The sequence below is a fragment of the Squalius cephalus genome, assembly GCF_949319135.1.
Source record: "Squalius cephalus genome assembly, chromosome: 1".
Taxonomy (NCBI): domain Eukaryota; kingdom Metazoa; phylum Chordata; class Actinopteri; order Cypriniformes; family Leuciscidae; genus Squalius; species Squalius cephalus.
The window spans coordinates 24,471,268-24,490,039 of NC_137122.1; the positions used below are offsets into that span (position 1 = coordinate 24,471,268).

At 39.8% G+C, this 18,772-nt stretch overlaps 1 protein-coding gene across 2 annotated transcripts; it reads left to right on the forward strand.

Annotated features, from left to right (window-relative positions):
• Window positions 1-190: 190 nt before the first annotated feature.
• Window positions 191-18,326, forward strand: mmd (monocyte to macrophage differentiation-associated). 2 transcript variants are annotated; one of them, XM_079869363.1, is made up of 7 exons: window positions 191-536; window positions 2,369-2,450; window positions 5,529-5,689; window positions 5,960-6,034; window positions 9,320-9,421; window positions 9,914-9,983; window positions 17,633-18,326. In XM_079869363.1, exons 1-7 carry the CDS (start codon window positions 511-513, stop codon window positions 17,834-17,836), a joined length of 720 nt encoding a protein of 239 aa, XP_079725489.1. In that variant the 5' UTR covers window positions 191-510; the 3' UTR covers window positions 17,837-18,326. The 2 variants fall into 2 exon arrangements, with proteins under 2 accessions (XP_079725489.1, XP_079725490.1); XM_079869364.1 differs by lacking the exon at window positions 191-536 and adding an exon at window positions 1,171-1,336.
• The last annotated feature ends 446 nt before the right edge of the window (window positions 18,327-18,772 follow it).

Below are 18,772 nucleotides of genomic sequence, written 5' to 3' on the forward strand. Positions count from 1 at the left end.
ATGTTTCTATTCAATGTCACTTTTGAACACAGGTCATCATGATTCAAACAGGTATGGCAACTCTATACGCCCCGCCCTCCTTTGTTGCGTCAAACAAAGCGCTATCATTCCCGCCGATGATTGGTCGAACTCATCAACCGCCTCACTCCAACCGCGCTCCCATTGGTTGAAGTCCCCGTCAATCATGTCTGCCGAAACAAAAAAAAAATGGTTAAAATGTACAACTCCGTGTCCGGCTATTGATAGTCACAGAAAGAGGGAGAAAGGCAGAGAAAGAGAGAGAGAGAGAGAGGGACCCGACACAAGATGGAATGATGTGACAAACGGTCTCTTATGGATGATTTAGGGTGTGTTTGAGCCGTTATGGTGGCACGGACGCGTTTTGTTTCGGTCTGGGATTGATTGTTTTGTGAATGGGGATTTTGCCGCAGGCCTCGGACATCTGATTCATTTTCATAACCCGATTCATTGACTGATCTCAGCTCTGTTTTTGATTTGTGTATTCGCGAGATGAAGAGGGTGAATAGTCTCCAGAGGTGAGTATGGAGGCTAGCCAGACAGCTAACGGGTCCTATTACTATTACAACGCATTGTCTGATCTGTCTGTTATGGTTGTCTGTTTGTTTATTGCTAATTAATTGTGTCTGTTTGTTCAAAAATCTGAATATGTCGTGCATCTTCATGCATTTGTGCTGTATTGAGATCAGACATACAGGCTCATCCTGACATGATGCTTTTATTGATTGATTCAGATCATGCATAGATAGCAGAACATGTGCTTTTATTGATTCTATACCACCTATTCCCTATTCAGAGATCAGACTTTTTTTTTTTAATGCAGAGATCAGATCATGCACATTTCCAGCTCATCTTGCGGTCTGATCATACTTTATTTAAGTGCATTGGCTTTCTGTTTCGAGATCAGATCATGCATGCATTTCAGTTTTTGTTGACTATATAGTCTCTAATCAGAGATCAGACCTTTATTCTTGATGCAAAGATCAGACCGAGTCAAGTCACTTGTATTTCTATAGTGCTTTATACACTACAGATTATTTTCAAGCAGCTTCACAGAGATGAACTGCAATCTGATCATGCTTTTGTTTCATTGCATGTTCTGATCTCTTTATAAAATAGATTTGTTATTCTCTTGTAGATGCCTCATGTTTATGGATCAGAACATGCATTGATCTAAAAGCCTGTCCTGTGACTGATCCTGCCAGGAAAGATGTTTATTGACTTCGCTCCCTCCGTTCAGAGATCAGATTTTGCACAGATATCAGTGCATCATGTCTATTTATTGACTCAATACTGACTCCTTGACTCACTTGTGCTGGTGGGTTTATCTCAGTTCATGGTGTGATATCACCTCTCCAAACATCAGCAGTGTCAGGATTCATCCGCATGGGTGTAGTGATGGAGGGGAATGCAGTATGGATACGGATGTGTGTGTGTGTGTGTGTGTAATGAGCACGCACCACTGCATCAGACGCCACCATGTTTGACATCATTGCTGCATCCGTTGAGGAGTTTAGCATTTAAACAAACAGGCCTGACAAAAACAACACATCTGTATAATCACTCTTCAGGTTATGAGTTTGCTTTACACATCATTGATGGAGAACGATCGAGTCACAGGCTGGTGTCTGTGCTGTGCATTATTTCTATATTTCTTAGACAGATACAGAAGTATAAAAGAGTTTTTTTCCCCTCTTTACAAGCATTTAATTATTTAAGTTTAATTTGTTATCTTAAACTTTTTATTTAAAGAAATCTTTTTTTTTTCTTTTTCTTTTTTGGACAAATAGTTTAACATCCTTGGTCACTCACTACAAAAAAACTCCCATTCTTTCATTTGTGTCCTATCCAGTGCTACTTTAGTATCATTAATATAGTGTTTATTGATTTTTTTTTACCCCCCGAATTATTATTATTATTATTATTATTATTATTATATTTAAGTAAAATTTAGTTAGTAATTTTGTTGTGTATTTTGTTAGTTTATTATATTTGTTTTGTTTTTTAAATATGTCTATTTTATTTTTTTTATTTTCAGTTTTAGTAATTTTAGTACTTCGACTTTGTTTTAGTTTAAGATAATAACACTGGTCCAAACGTATAGATGGAAGCAGTCTGTTATACATCTTTATTGCCATCATATTCAAATCACTTTTTTTTTGTTAAAGTATAACAAAGTGTTTTATATATATTTTATTTGGTTAATATTCATTTTATTTAAGTGAACATAAATGTTTTTATAAGAGTTATAGTTCCCGATAATAACACCGGTCCAAACTTACATCAGAAGTAAGCAGTTTTTCGCTCCATTCATTGTGAAAAATAAAGGCAACGGTTTGTTGTGTTTCAGGTTTATGAACACCCGGGCGGCTGCAAACTGCCGTTACCAGCCCACATGTTACGAGCACGCGGCCAACTGCTACACCCATGCGGTAACCGACATTCATTCTTTAACTAACACAAGTAAATAAATCCACCCATGCGTTCATTTTGAATAATGAAGATGTCATTCAGGGCTCCAGACTAACACTTAAGAGCAGGAGTGCCGGTGCCACTAATGGTGTGTTCACACTCGACAGGTTTGGTTGGATTAAAACGAACTCTGATTTGATTGCTCTGTTAGTGCGGTTCATTTGAATTAGTGTGAACGCTGACCTCTGAACACTAGTGCCACCAAACAAGTGGACCGAGACGCTGAAAAGATGGGTCTCAGTCCATTTCCAAACCAACTCTGGTGAAATATGAACGCAACACGTACCAAAGTCATGTAAACGAACCGAGAACAGTCACAAGATGTGACCCTAAACAGGACAGAAAGCTCAAGCATACCTGTTTTTTCTCATAGTCGTGATGTTGCCCATCACAGTTCAGTACATTACATTTCTGCCACAGTTATCAGCTCAAAAGCTCACCAAAACCCACCCACTCCAAGAAAAACCCAAATGATTCAAGGAATTAACTGATGAGTTTAACCCTCGGAAAAACACATGCATCATTCTCAATGTCAACAGTAAGAATAAACCAATTTAAGAACAAAAAGTGATGTAATTAGCAGGCATTTCACACACATTAATGCACACACCATGATATCCAAAAACATGTCATTCATTGATGCACAGACCTACTGTACGGTAATCCGACAACAAAAAAATTAACAGCAATAACGCTCTTTCCTTTGTGTTGCACTTTGACTTCGGACAAAACTACAGTACATCTTTCCTGAAGTACATGAAACATAATGTACTGTAATTGCACAGTAAAAACTGATCAAGTCCAGCAGCAGCTGTCAAGGACGAGTGTATTAGTCTGGATGCTTTAAAATATATCCTGATGCTGGACAGGAGTAGTATAGTCCCGTATTCAGTTTCATTCAATTGTGCCCTGATTTCTGATTTCGTGTCCTCTCTCACGACAGGTGTAATTCACATTTTGAGAGTTTCCCACTCTTTATCGTGCAACTTATATTTATATATATAATATTTGGGCCACTCTGGCATTGCGATCGCTTGAATATAAAGCTACAGGTTCAAAATCTGGTCCTTTATCACACTAAAACCCCCTCGCTCATGAGTCGTCACGTCTCACCAACATCAAAGACGGCAAAATGATTGACAGGTCTTAAACTGAACCAATAAGGAAAAGGAAATAAGGAAAAAAAAAAATTATTGATGTTGGCCTTCACTACTCATTATACTCGTGTTCGAACATTAAAGGTATAGCGGAGGATTTTTTACTTCCGGGTGGATCACCTATACTATTGGTCCTCCTAATTGTCAATCATTCTGGTGAATCAATCAAATTTTTCAAAAAGTGGAGAGGGCGGGTCTTATCTAAAATTCGGAAAGATCCTCCACTATACCTTTAAAATAACACGACTAAACCGGCAGTTTAAAAAAACAAAACAAAAAACAGCCAAAATTTTGCCCAACCACCCAATGGCTTTTTCTCCGGTCCAACCCGATCAAAAGAAACCCAACTGGGCGGGACACTCCCAAATGTTGCCATATTAACCCTTTCCCCGCCATTGACAGAATTTTCCGGCTTTCTGTATTTTCACTGTTATACCGTACACTGTAGAAAAAAAGATAATAATAATTATTTCTGCCATATATTTTTAAGTACAATCACCTTGGATATTTAAGTCAATTCAACTTAAATTACATTAAACTGACTTTTTAAAAAATTAGTTGAATCTTGTGTAACTTTGTAAATTGATATTTCAAACTTATTTCGATGAGTTAAAGCAATGTATAAATGTATGTTGTCATAACTTATTGATCATATAATTTTTAGAGTGTACACTGTAAAAAAATTTTGTTGGCTTAACTTAAAGTAAGCTACCTGGTTGCCTTAAATTTTAAGTTCATTTGAAAATAAAAAAAATTCGAGTTAATACAACGAAGAAGATTGGTTTAATAAATAGAAAGTCAAAATATTATGTTATTTGAACCACATTATATTACGAATAGAAGCCGCTAATGAGGCATATATATATATACAGTGCTATGCATAAGTGAATACACCCATGCTAAAGTTGACTAAAAAGAGGAATAAAAAATCATATTTTGGAAATTGAACTTAATGCCTTAATTTAAAAAATTAGGAAAAATCCAACCTTTAAGCACACCAATTTTCTTTGTGAATGAATAATGTCTCGTAAATAAATAAATGTTCTTCCTTAAAATACATGGTGCATAAGTGAGTACACCCCTATGTTAAATTCCCATAGAGGCAGGCAGATTTTTATTTTTAAGTATTTTTTTTTTAAAATTTTTAGGATACTATGCATCCTGATAAAGTTCCCTTGGCCTTTGGAATTAAAATAGCCCCACATCATCACATAGCCTTCACCATACCTAGAGATTGGCATGGTTTTATTTCAGTTAGCCTAAAAGCTAGTTTGATTTGCATTGAGAGATGATCTTATGGAAAGTACCCCATGCCAATCTCTAGGTATGGTGAAGGCTATTTTTCCTAATTTTTTAAATTAAGGCATTAAGTTCAATTTCCAAAATATGATTTTTTATTCCTCTTTTTAGTCAACTTTAGCATGGGTGTATTCACTTATGCATTGCACTGTATATATATATATATATATATATATATATATATATATATATATATATATATATATATATATATATATATATATATATATATGTGTGTGTGTGTGTGTGTATATATGACCATCCAGATGTAGTTTTTGACAAAAACCTGATTTTTCTCAGCTTTTTGTTCAAAATGTTGCTTTTTTTATTTTTTATTAAACCTACCCACATTCAAGTGTTGATAAAATAATGCATAAATCCAGAATAAAATGTGTTAGTTTAAAAGCAGAGTGTCTGTTCTTTCTTTTGAATATTGCATGTTCAGATTTTCTCACAACAAAATATTCTGTGGCTCTTGAAAGTTGTCAAAATGCTCAGAAATGCTGGCGTTGGCAACTTCTTTTTAAAGAACGCTGGCAGGGAAAGAGTTAAATGCTGTTGTTGGTCTTCAACCCCCTGCAGTTCCTGATCGTGCCAGCGTTCGTGGGAATGGCCCTGTTACACCGGCTGTCAGACGACCGCTGGGAGCGGATCACGGCCTGGGTCTACGGCATGGGTCTGATCGCACTCTTCCTTGTCTCCACCGTCTTTCACATCATCTCCTGGAAAAAGAGCCACATGAGGTTTGTCTGCCGGTTAACATCACGCTGACGCTCACCACAGAATCACTGCTGAGTTTCGGGAGTCATTTAAATGCAGGAGCGAATGCCTTAAATCTGTAAATGGAGTACAAGAGTAACATCTCAACCTGTAGTTGTGCAACTCACATCCCATGACGTTGCAAACCATTTGACTTTTAAAGTTTGCATTCTTCTAAGTTTGGTGTGGGACACAAACTCTATGACTGTACTTTAAATGGTGTGTTTTAGTTTCCTGTGCGTTTTCTCTTTCAGGAGCATGGAGCACTGCTTCCACATGTGTGATCGAGTCGTCATTTACTTCTTCATCGCTGCCTCTTACACACCATGGTACGCTTTTGTTTATGCATATTAATGATATCATATTTTAGATCACTGAGCTACATTTAAAAAAGATCAGGGGCTGTATTCACAAAGCATTTTATCTTACCACTAGGAGCACTCCTAAATCGCACTAAAAGATTTTAGCTAGGAGTTTTCTCTTAAAAGTTATTCACAACACCTTTCAGACCTACTCTTAGTAAAGAAAAATGACAACTCCTAAACTAAGAGTGAGTCTTCGTTGCTATGGATGACGTCATTACTCATGCACGAGCTTGACTGAAGTGACCACATTGATTGGCTGATGATTGTAACGCGGGGATGATTCCAAACACCTCCCCTACGATGATGAGTGACAGGTGACAGGTCTGAGAATGCGTGCGCTACACAAGTAGTGCGAAGGACGGAAGATGATGAATAACTGAATAAATAGCCTAAATGAATAAAGAGTAAGGCTAAACAAATAGCCTAGTAGCCTAATGAAACATATGGATTGATGCAATATCTTTGCAACATTATTGAATTAATCTGTCACTATATGCCTCTGCCTACGTTTGCAAAGAGAAGAACATTTTAATTTGATTCACAATGAAACGTTACAATTAGTTTACATGCAATGAGTAGCCTAGTTTTGGTTTTTGTTGGTGGCGTTATTGCATCCCTAGTTATGCCTACAATGCAAAATTGTTCCCTCGCGATTGGAAGCTCCTGTAGCCGCCGCATACGCATTTCAAAACATCACAACATGAAATGCCACAAAAAGCGGTTTGTGAAGGTCTTAGTGAGTTAGGAGTCCTCTCGACTTCTTTTAAGCTGTCCCAGGCTTAGGTGCTACTTTTAGGGCTAAAATGCTTCGTGAATTACTCTTAGTCAAAAAAATGAGGAGTCCTAAAGTTACGAGTGACACGCCCATTATTTTTAGGAGTTGCTCCTAAATTCACCAGTTAGGAGCTACTTTTAGCCTTAAAATTCTTTGTGAATACGGCCCCAGGTTTATATTTTATTTGAGTTCTGTGTGTCTGAAAGAAGTCTCTTATTCTCACCAAGGCTGCATTTATTTGATCAAAAATACAGTAATGATTAATCTAAGTGTTTTCTATGTTAAAATGTAATTTATTCCTCTGTTCAAAGCTGAATTTTCAGCATCATTACTCCAGTCTTCAGTGTCACATGATCCTTCAGAAATCATTATAATATGAGGATTTGATGATCAAGAAACATTTATGATTATTAGCAATGGTGAAAATTTCCCCATATGTTTGTGGGGAAAAAAGCCCACAATATATATATTTTTTTTCAGGATTCTTTGATGAATAGAAAGTTTATTTAAAATATAAATCTTTTGAAACATTATTAATGTCTTTGCTGTGACTTTTGATCCACAATCGATGCATTTCCTCGTTTCTTTACAGTATCTCCCATCTAACATCTTGTACTTGCAGAAGTGAAGTCATTGTCATTTACATGCATCATTTTTGTCTCATTTCGACGATGTTCTGTAATGTCAGTGATCTGGTAGCACAACATTTCTGATCCAGCAGTCATGACAGCGTTTGGTCACTTTCCTCTGCATAAATCATGCTAACATCTTCATGTGTAGTTTAACAGCATTATCAGTGATTTAAAATTATATAAAATAAACTCTAAAATATAATTTAATGAGCCATGTTCAAAATACACACATCAGTAACCGAGCATCAAAATGTGAATGCTTGTTTACACTGTTTTACAACGTCCTTGTTACACATCTTACATGGACTTACTGTAGTAATAACAGTAAATTATGCATGATTACATGCAGCTAAAACAAACCCTTACCCTAATTAATATTATTCAGTGCTTGCATGTATAATTACACTGAAACGATGACACCGACAGTGTAACCGAATGCTTATGTATTAAAGCACCTGCAATATTAAATGCAGTTAGGTTCATTAATATCTATATTACCTGCAAGAAGAGTTAGAAATGCTTTACAATAAGGTCTCATTAGTTAACGTTAGTAAATGCATCAAATAATATTAACTAACAATGAGCAATACATTTGTTGATTTATTTATTATTCTTTGTTAATGTTACTGTTCATCATTAGATCATGCTAGCTATAATAATAACAAATACAGCTAATAATGTATAAGTATTATACATTATTATTAAGATTAATAAACACTAGGGCTGGGCGATAAAACGATAACGATAATTATCGCGATATAATTTTTCTCGATAAAACGATATCAAGAGTTCGATAAATGTTCGATAATGTTTATGCGCCAAAAGCGGAATGAAACTCGTTTGAACCGCGCGCCTCACGGACCATTTATCCGCTCGGCTCAAAGTCCAAACGGCAGCGCGAGCGCGAGCTCACTAGAGCCGATGCGTTTACTCTGATCGCTCTCGTCACGAGATCCAGTGAGAAGCGCTTGAATTCAGCGAAGAACACAATGTCTCAGTGATTTAAACCAGTTTAAAGGCAGATGAAACAGCGCTGACAAACAGGAGAAACACTGTGCGCAGAAGGCTTTTCCGTCCACAAATTCCCATCATTTACCATGGATTTACTGTAACGTTAGCATAGTAATATAAACTGCACCATGAAATGTGGGATATACATATTGAATTGTATTATATTATTAATGTAGACGATGTATTAAAGGACTGATGGAATATAATTACAGTATTTAATAATGTATTTAGGCTACTGTTTTTCATACAAATACCGTAGAAACCATAAAGTTACATTTTGCCATGATAGTGAGGTTATCATGATCTAAATGCATGCTACTAAATGGATGACCAATGGTTAAGTTTAATAAAACTCAAACAGTCAGAATATTTCATTTTAACAAATAAAAATTAGTACATGCAGAAACTAAGAAATTAAATGTCCAATAAAGATATTTATTTTGTTAAGGAAAAATGACAAATGTTTGAATGTTCTACCTCAGATTTGTGAAATGTTCACCAGTATGGCAAGTGTTTGTCATGATATGTTCTGACAATAAAGAGTAGTTTAAAACCACAATTAACGCTCTGGTTTATACAACTTTCACTTAGGAGCAAAAATCTGCCTTTAAACTTGAAAGAAATAAAGATTTGACTTATCGTGATAATTATCGATATCGACTGATATAAAAAAAATTATCGTGATTTTTTTTTTGCCCATATCGCCCAGCCCTAATAAACACTGTAGAAGTATTGTTAGTTCAGTTAGTTAAGTTCAGTTAGTTCAGGGGGTTACACACATTCCTGTGTGATGAACGCAGCACTAATGTATGTGTGTGTGTGTTCCTGCAGGCTGAATCTGCGTGAGCTCGGGCCGCTCGCTGCTCACATGCGCTGGTTTGTCTGGTTGATGGCGGCCGCTGGAACCATCTACGTGTTTAACTACCACGAAAAGTACGTTCGACTTCAACTTACTGTCTCAGACTGTATCTGACATCTTATCTTCATTATGGCCTAGGGTAATAATTGACATTCGCAACGTGTTAAATTATATTTTGTTGAATGCAGAACTCAGTTGTGATTATTTGAGATCACAATCATATACAGCATTTTAAATAAAATATTTTAATATTCTTAAATGTGCCATTTTGGTTTATAGATCCTTCAAGGAAATTTTACACCGTATTCATTTATATTTCCACACTCATTTAACTGTGTAATTCAAATGAGTTTAAATTATGTATACTTAGTTAAATATAGGCCTAAATATTTTTTTAAATAAATAAATAAGGTGTATTAAGCGTGACAAGATTGATAATTTAACATGCACAAACTAGACAATTAAAGAAATTAACAATATAGAGATGTTTGATGTTCTCATGTGTTTTTATTTTTTGTTCATGTTCTTGAATGCGTGTCTGATGATAGTCTGTGTGTTTTGCGCAGGTATAAGTTAGTGGAGTTGGCGTTTTACTTGACCATGGGCTTCTTTCCTGCGCTGGTGGTGACATCAATGGTGAGTGTGTGACATCATTTCCTGTTGAGCTCATTAGGATAATGGCTGCGTCCGAAATCGCTTAGGAAATTACTTCACGACCACATTCTGTATAGTATGAATGTAATCTGGACGTACTACAATCGTCATGTTGTCATGATCATGTGACCTTCCAGCGAATCCTCTCCCTTGGCATCATGGGATAGTAAAGTGTCCATCGTATGCGGACTTCAGAAGTAGTGGGTCATCCAGTGAATTTTTGCAGACTCTTATGAGAACTGAGAATTCAGACACACTGCTTTTGTCACACACTGTTTTTCGCCTACTATATAGTAGAGAAGTGTGTGATTTCAGACGCAGCCGATCTGAGTTCTACATGTGCTTGTAAAGGCTAAGCACTAATTATCAGACCTTTAATTAACCTGACGACTTATAGAGCGTGTAGGAGGAATCACTGCAGCGGAAGCAGAACAGATTGTTGGCCTAAATGTTTTAATATTAATTATGTAGTACAAGTAAGGCTAGGTGATTTGAATATTCACATTTATTTTGATAGCAAGTTGTGTGCCATTTAAGTGAAATTACTGAACTTAAATATACGAGCGTGATAAAAATGATCATTCTAGAAGAAAATTTCAGATGGCACTTAGAGGCTTTTGCATCTGAACTCTTCATATATGAGAGAGAGAGAGAGAGAGAGATCATGAAATGTTTAATTGTCATGTAAACAGTACAACAAAAAAGTCATAATAAACACTTCATTTTCTTAATAACTGATAAAATCAATGTGTGTGTCTCTTTCGCATAAAGTATAAACACAGCACCTGTGTACAGTGTACATTATACATGTGTACAGCTGTTCTGTATAGTAAATATTACATGTTTACATTTATCCAGAGCAACTTAGAAAAGAGGAACAAAAGATCCAACAAACAATATTTGTAATATACAATGCCAGGTTATTAGGCAACTAGATTAGGAAGCACACATGGTTTTTCAGCTAGTGTGAGTGTATGTGTGTGTGTCAGGGACCAAGCAGTTAAGCAAGAGGAGTCACAAGGAAAGTTCAAAAAGTAAGAATTTTAATTTCCCAATAATCATAACAACAAAATAAAGATAAAGTTTTGGGCCAAAAACAAAACAAATAAACAGACAATAACTAGAGCTCTGAACATAAAAGACTCAAAATACAACTGCCCTCTTACACAAGAAACAACAGGGACTTATATATTGGCTGATCAAACCAATTTTTACACAGGGGAAGACTAACAACAACACTACTACATAAACTACAAATAACAGCAAAATCTACCTAAAACTTATTCCAAAGAAATATACTTTTACTTAACCTAAACTCAACAAAAATACTCAATAGAATGTAAATCTAAACACCAACATATCTAAGGAGAGAATGAGCTACACCCCCGGACATAGCAAACAATGGTAGTGTCCAATTAGGCCACCTCCCCTATAAAGCTGCTCCTGCTCCAAACGCCACCCCTTTAAGCCAGCCGACTTCCTGGATCTCTCCCGGGTGTGGAATCCAACACGCTCTTGAACTGGTTGTGAGGCCGTGGCTGTGGCCATCACACATCCCCCCCCTTCAGAGCTGCTGCTGGGCCAGCGAGAGAGGTAGTCTGCAGTGGTGTTGAACTTGCCAGGGATGTACTGGACTGTAAACCGGAATGGCTGCATGGCCAGATACCACCTGGTAATCCGCCCATTGGTATATTTCATCCTCTCCAGCCACTGCAGTGCCTTGTGGTCAGACTCTAAGATAAACTCTCTGCCCATCAGGTAATACTTGAAAGAGTCAAGGGCCCATTTGACTGCCAAGGCCTCCTTTTCCACTGTTGAATAGCGGACCTCTCTGGGTAGAAGTTTCCGACTGATATATGCCACCGGATGTCTTTCCTCCTTAGGCCCCTGTAGAAGCACCGCCCCCACACCCCTCTCAGAGGCATCAGTCTGTAATATAAACGGTTTCTCAAAGTTTGGACTATGTAAAACAGGGCTTATACTCAGAGATTTTTGAATGTCCTTGAAAGCTGCCACTGCCTCCCCCGTCCACTTGACCTGGTTGGGACATCTTGAGCCCGTCTTATCCGTAAGTAGAGCAGCCCTGTTCGAGAAGTTGGGGATGAACCGATGGTAGAAGCCAGCCATCCCCAGGAAAGATCTTAGCTGCTTCCTGGTCTGTGGGAGAGGACATGACTCAATTGCATGGATTTTTCGAACCTGAGGTTTAATTAACCCACCTCCAATGGTGAAACCCAGGTACTCAGTTTCCTTCTTGGCCAGAACACATTTAGCCGGATTGATTGTCAAGCCGGCAGAACGTAGGCGTTTAAAGACCACTTTGAGATGCTCCACATGTTCCTCCCACGTCGTGCTGTAGATGACAATATCATCAAGGTATGCACAAGAAAACTCAGACAATCCATAGAGAACCTGGTCCATTAATCTTTGAAACACTGCTGGAGCCCCATGCAGCCCAAATGGTAACACCGTAAACTGAAAAAGCCCCCAGGGAGTTCGGAAGGCTGTCAGTTCCTGAGACTGCTGGGTTAGGGGCACTTGCCAGTAACCCTTACAGAGGTCAATGGTGGTTAGATACTTTGCTTTTCCAAGGCGGTCAATGAGATCATCAATTCGTGGGGTGGGGTAAGAGTCAAACTTTGAAATTGAGTTTAGATACCTGAAGTCGATACAAAACCTTATTGTCCCATCCTTCTTCGGAACCAGCACCACGGGATTGCACCACTCACTCTTAGATTGCTGAATTATCCCCAGAGACAGCATGAGATCAACTTCCTTCCTCAGGGACACCAGGAGGCGCTCTGGTATCCTGTAACTCATCCGTCTCACTGTTGCATCAGGTTTTAATACAATGTCATGTTCAACCAGGTTCGTGCGCCCTGGATATTCTTGAAATATGTCTGAGTAGAGTAGAGTTTGTACCTGAGACTGCTGATCCCTTGACAGATGGCTTACATCAAGCTCTGTGGACACTGGCAAGGGCAGATACTGGTCATCTGCCTCCTCCTCTTCCTTCACGGCCTGAATCAGGAACACCTCAGCTCTTGGGACCCACTCCTTAAGGAGGTTCACATGAAGTACCCGGCTAGAACGCTGATGCCCTGGAGTGGAAACCTGATAGGTGGTGGGCCCCAACTTTTTCTGCACCTCAAAGGGCCCCTGCCATTTTGCAAGGAGCTTACTGTCACTGGTGGGCAACATAACCAGGACTTTCTGGCCCGGTTGAAAGCCTCGCTGTCGAGCTGACTTGTCATACCAAGTCTTTTGGTGCTTTTGGGCCTCCAGCATATGTATCTGGGCTAGTTCCCCCATTCGCTGCAGTTTCTCTCTCATCTGGACAACATAAGAGATTACATTAATGGTCCCTTCCTTCCCCTGATCTCCTCCCCAAGTGTCCCTCAATAAGGCCAGAGGACCCCTCACCTCATGACCATAGAGTAATTCAAAAGGGGAAAAACCTGTGGAAGCCTGAGGTACCTCCCTGTATGCAAAGAGGAGGTAGGGGAGCCAGTGATCCCAGTCAGATCCAGTCTCATTCACAAACTTACGGAGCATTTGCTTGAGGGTCTGATTGAACCGCTCTGTCAGCCCATCTGTCTGCGGGTGGTAGGGGGTAGTGCGCACCCTCTTTATGCCGAGGAGTTGATAAACCTGCTTCAAAAGTACTGACATGAAATTAGTGCCTTGGTCCGTTAAAATCTCACAAGGGAAACCCACTCTTGAGAAAAATTGCACCAAGGAAAAAGCCACAGTTTTTGCTTTAACTGATTTCAATGGGAAGACTTCTGGATATTTGGTTGCATAGTCGGTTACTACCAACATGAAGCGGTTTCCTGTTTTGCTTTTCTCCACCGGACCAACAATGTCCATCCCAAGACGCTCAAAGGGAATACTTGTAACTGGGAGAGGTTGAAGTGGAGCTTTGGAGGGACTTTTCATTGATGTCTTTTGGCACTGAGAGCAGCTTCTACAGAACTGGGCAACATCAGTTTGCAAACCTGGCCAGTAGAAATGGCGCTTAATACGAGCTGTGGTCTTATGTTTCCCTAAGTGGCCCGCCCAGGGAATGGAGTGACCCAAGTTAAGTACTATTTCTCGGGCCACCTGTGGGACCACTAGCTGCTTCACCTGGCCATTCTGATGGTAAAGAACACCATTCTGTAGAACATACTCATCTTGCTCACCATTAGTATTAGTCTCCTGCTTCCTTCCTCGTGCTCTCTGCAAAAGGGTAGACAAAGTTGGATCATTTTCCTGCATTTGCATTATATCTGTAGGTATTTGAAACCCCAGGGACATGTCTGGAGTAGCCTCAGCTGATGGTTGTATAGCCGTGCCCTGAAATTTGTCTTGCCTCCTCTGACTACGAGTCTTGTGAGCTTTCCCGGGACCGATCTCAAACTCTTCATTATAGAAGGGCAAGGCACTAAGGGCTATGGAGTCTGCGTCCACCTGCTTAGCTTGTGCTCTAGTGACCACATTACAACTTTGTACCGGCTTTATCAAGTCATAGAGTACTGGCAGATCTTCACCCAAAACTACAGGGAAAGGTAAGTGATCCGCAACTCCCACATTTAACAGATACATCTGTCCCTCTATCTCCAGATAAATATCAGCAGTGGGGTAATGCTTCTCGTCACCATGTACACAGCAAATAGGGACAGTCTCAAGGGTACAGATAGCATTAGCTGGTACATATTTTCTCAGTACAAGGGTCTGAGTACTGCCAGTGTCAATCAGGGCTCTGAGGTTTTCCCCATTGATTTTAACCCAAGTCATTTTCATGGTGTGATTACCTTTGGGTTCAGGGTTAGCACTCTGGCGTGGAATAAAACACATTTGGGTCAGCTTGGCTGGATTCTTTGGGCACATTGGTTTCACATGACCTTCCTGTCCACACAAGTAGCAAATGGGCGTTCTGTTATGAGCTCTAGGTGGTGTATATTGGTTTTCCCTCATGGGGGGCTTACCCACTCCTTGCGCCGACCTCTGTTGGTACTGAGGGGGTATGGGCCTGTGGCCGTCCTTACCAGCCTTCCCACCCATACTACTCCATGGCTGGCCCTTTTTCCGGGCAGCAACAAACACATCAGCAAGTGTGGCAGCTTCAGCAGCAGATTTTGGCCCATGCTCCTTTACCCAAACCTGAAGCTCAGGAGACAGCATTCTCAAGAATTGTTCCATGATCAGGATTTCACTAATTTCATGAAGTGTTTTACCTTGCGGTTGGATCCATTTTACATACAGCTCTTTAAGCCTCACATACAGCTCCTTGGGGCTTTCCTCAGGTTCCACGTAGAGAGATCTGAACCTCTGCCTGTAGGTCTCAGGGTTAATATCATATTTTTTCAGAATTGCTGTTTTCACTTTATCATATTCGTGAGCATCATCTACATCCATATGCACATAGGCTCCTCTGGCCTTACCCGTCAGCAATGGGAGGAGACGAAAAACCCAGTCCACTTTTGGCCACCGACATGCCACTGCAATTCTCTCAAAGGTAATTAAAAAATGTTCAACATCATCATTTTCTGTAAATTTTTCCAGTCTAGGCTCATGAAAAGATCGAGACTGACCTGCTGAAGACATGGTGGGGTGGATCAACTCTATAGAGGGTGAGGCTTGGGCCTTTGGATGATCCACATTCAAATCATAGTCCTCAGAAGGATCTGGCACTGTGGAAGCAGGCTCTGGTACTGGAGATGTACGAACTTCTACCTCCTCCTGCAGAAGGCGAAACTGATGCTGTAGTGCTTTGAACTGGTACTCCTGGCGGTTAGCTTCCTCTCTCAATTTTGTTTCTCTGGTCTCCTGTTGACCCATAAATGACCGCATGATCCCAGCCAGGTCACTCAGCGTTGGCTCTCTGCCATCTTCATCCTCACCACCTGATGCTCCCTTTAGTGCTTCACCTTCCATTGCGTCCTCACCTTCCACCCGGTGTCCTCTCTCTATATGGGTTGACTCAGTCTTCTTATTCCCTGTCTGGCCGCCTCTTGTCACTCTCCCTCCTCGCATGTTTCACCAAAAAAAAAAAAAAAAAAAAAAAAAAAAAAAACCTTGCGCTCCTCAACTGGCTAGTCCCACCGCTGCCACCATATGTCAGGGACCAAGCAGTTAAGCAAGAGGAGTCACAAGGAAAGTTCAAAAAGTAAGAATTTTAATTTCCCAATAATCATAACAACAAAATAAAGATAAAGTTTTGGGCCAAAAACAAAACAAATAAACAGACAATAACTAGAGCTCTGAACATAAAAGACTCAAAATACAACTGCCCTCTTACACAAGAAACAACAGGGACTTATATATTGGCTGATCAAACCAATTTTTACACAGGGGAAGACTAACAACAACACTACTACATAAACTACAAATAACAGCAAAATCTACCTAAAACTTATTCCAAAGAAATATACTTTTACTTAACCTAAACTCAACAAAAATACTCAATAGAATGTAAATCTAAACACCAACATATCTAAGGAGAGAATGAGCTACACCCCCGGACATAGCAAACAATGGTAGTGTCCAATTAGGCCACCTCCCCTATAAAGCTGCTCCTGCTCCAAACGCCACCCCTTTAAGCCAGCCGACTTCCTGGATCTCTCCCGGGTGTGGAATCCAACACGCTCTTGAACTGGTTGTGAGGCCGTGGCTGTGGCCATCACAGTGTGATATGAGTAATTCAAACCCTGGTGAACTATAACATAACCTTTGCTTTAGGCCCATGTGTTATTTGAGTCATAGACAGCAGCAGAACTGTGTTCATGTAAATATAAATATAAAGATGTGACCGCTAATCGGCACGGACTCTGACGCCACCTTGTGGTCGAGGGGCTTTGCATGCAGGGAGATTTATTTGGTGCCTAAGAATTTGGAAATTAACAACATAAACTTTTATTAAGAGCTAAATGTATTATGTCACTGTTCACCACACCTTATCTCAGGCATTTAACCAAAAACTCATTCAGAAAACCCACTGAAGTGCTTAACCACAGAACCGTTTAATTACAGTCAAAGGGATACTTCACCGATTAGCATTAAGCCTCCCTCATGTCCCCCTGAGACGACAGATTTCTGTATTGTGTGTCTGGAAAAAAACCTCAGATGATGCAAAAATCGTAATTTTGCGTCATCGGAGGCTACTTTGTCCAGAGGCGAGAGACTCCAGCCAGTAGGAGGAGCTCGTTCCGCATGTTTTCAGCCCGCCCATAGGGGGTGCGATCTCACGATAAAACAACGTCTTTTCAGTTTCGAGTCGACTAGTAGCCTAGTTGTATCATTTCCTCCCATACTGCCCTCTGTAACCGGTAGGCGTGGCTTGGGAGTGGCCTCGTAGGGCAGCGAAGCAAGTGCATTCTGGGAGTTGGTGTCTTTCATCCACATGAGCCAAAAATACATTTTCTGGCTTTTCTCAGTCTATAAGGCACCAACTTCTAAAATAACAACATTTCTACTACATAAATGACCCAATTTAAATACACATTCATCTTTCCAGTGGTGAAATATCCCTTTTGACCATCTGTGGTGACGTATAGCGGGCTACGGCTAGGATATTTGGACACTTAAATGTGTAAAAACCAAGCTTGATTTCCATGTCCATAACTTTGTGTCGTCCTTGTTTTGATCAGAGTAACACCGACGGGCTGTACGAGCTGGCGTTCGGGGGCTTCGTCTACTGCCTGGGCGTCATCTTCTTCAAATCCGACGGCGTGATTCCCTTCGCTCACGCCATCTGGCACGTGTTCGTGGCGCTGGCAGCCGCCATCCACTACTACGCCATCTGGAAGTACCTGTACCGAAGCCCCACGCTGGAGGACATCAGGGACGTGTGAGCTTTGTCACCAAAACACCACGATCGTCTCGTCCCGATGCTCCAAACACCATCGTTTACCAGTACGACCATGCAATGTTTACTGTTTTCTAACCGATTGCGATCAGCGAAGCGTGTGTGTGTGTGTCGCAGTATCGAGTGCTCACAGCTGCACAACATGTTTGTCAGTATTATGTAAACGTATTCCACTGAAAGCAGAAGAATTGTGATGATTTTTCCATGCATTCATTTCTGACACACACACACTCAGTGGTTGATTCATATCATCTGTAGTGAATTAGTTTGCTTTATTCTTGCGACTTTCTGTATCAGATCTATTTTTGCATCTCAACTTACTTCAGACGTACAGCTAGTTTGTTTTCTACGAAGTGCTGGTGGTTTTCTACGCTCTCGCCGTGTTTCTGCTCTTTCAGCAGGATTTGAAAGTGCAGCACCGAGCTTTTTTTTTCTATGCGGCACTTTTTCTAACTGGAAGAACCACTTCTGTTTGATATTCCGTCATCACACCTGAAATGTTTCACCGCCTGAACCTCCTGAAAGATGTTTCTCAGACTCAGCACAGTTTTAAACGGAGATTTGATGGAGAGACGGTAACCGAGGACGAGTCGAATTGAGCCCTGCTGGTTGTGACTTTGACGATAGAACGATATCCACTGTCTGTTATGATGAATCTGACAAAAACGGGTCATATTTCACCCCAAAATCAGGAGAAAAAATGCATAAAGAAACTGAAGCCTATACTATTTTTAGGACCAATATGTTTTTTTGCATTGTGATATTTTACATCTCATTACTATAATCTCATTACTACTGTCTTTTTTCTTCTTTTTTAAAATATATATATTTTTATATATATAATTCCTGATCATTGTCATTTGTCGTCTTTATTTTATATATATTATATTATATAATATATACATATAATTAAATAATATAT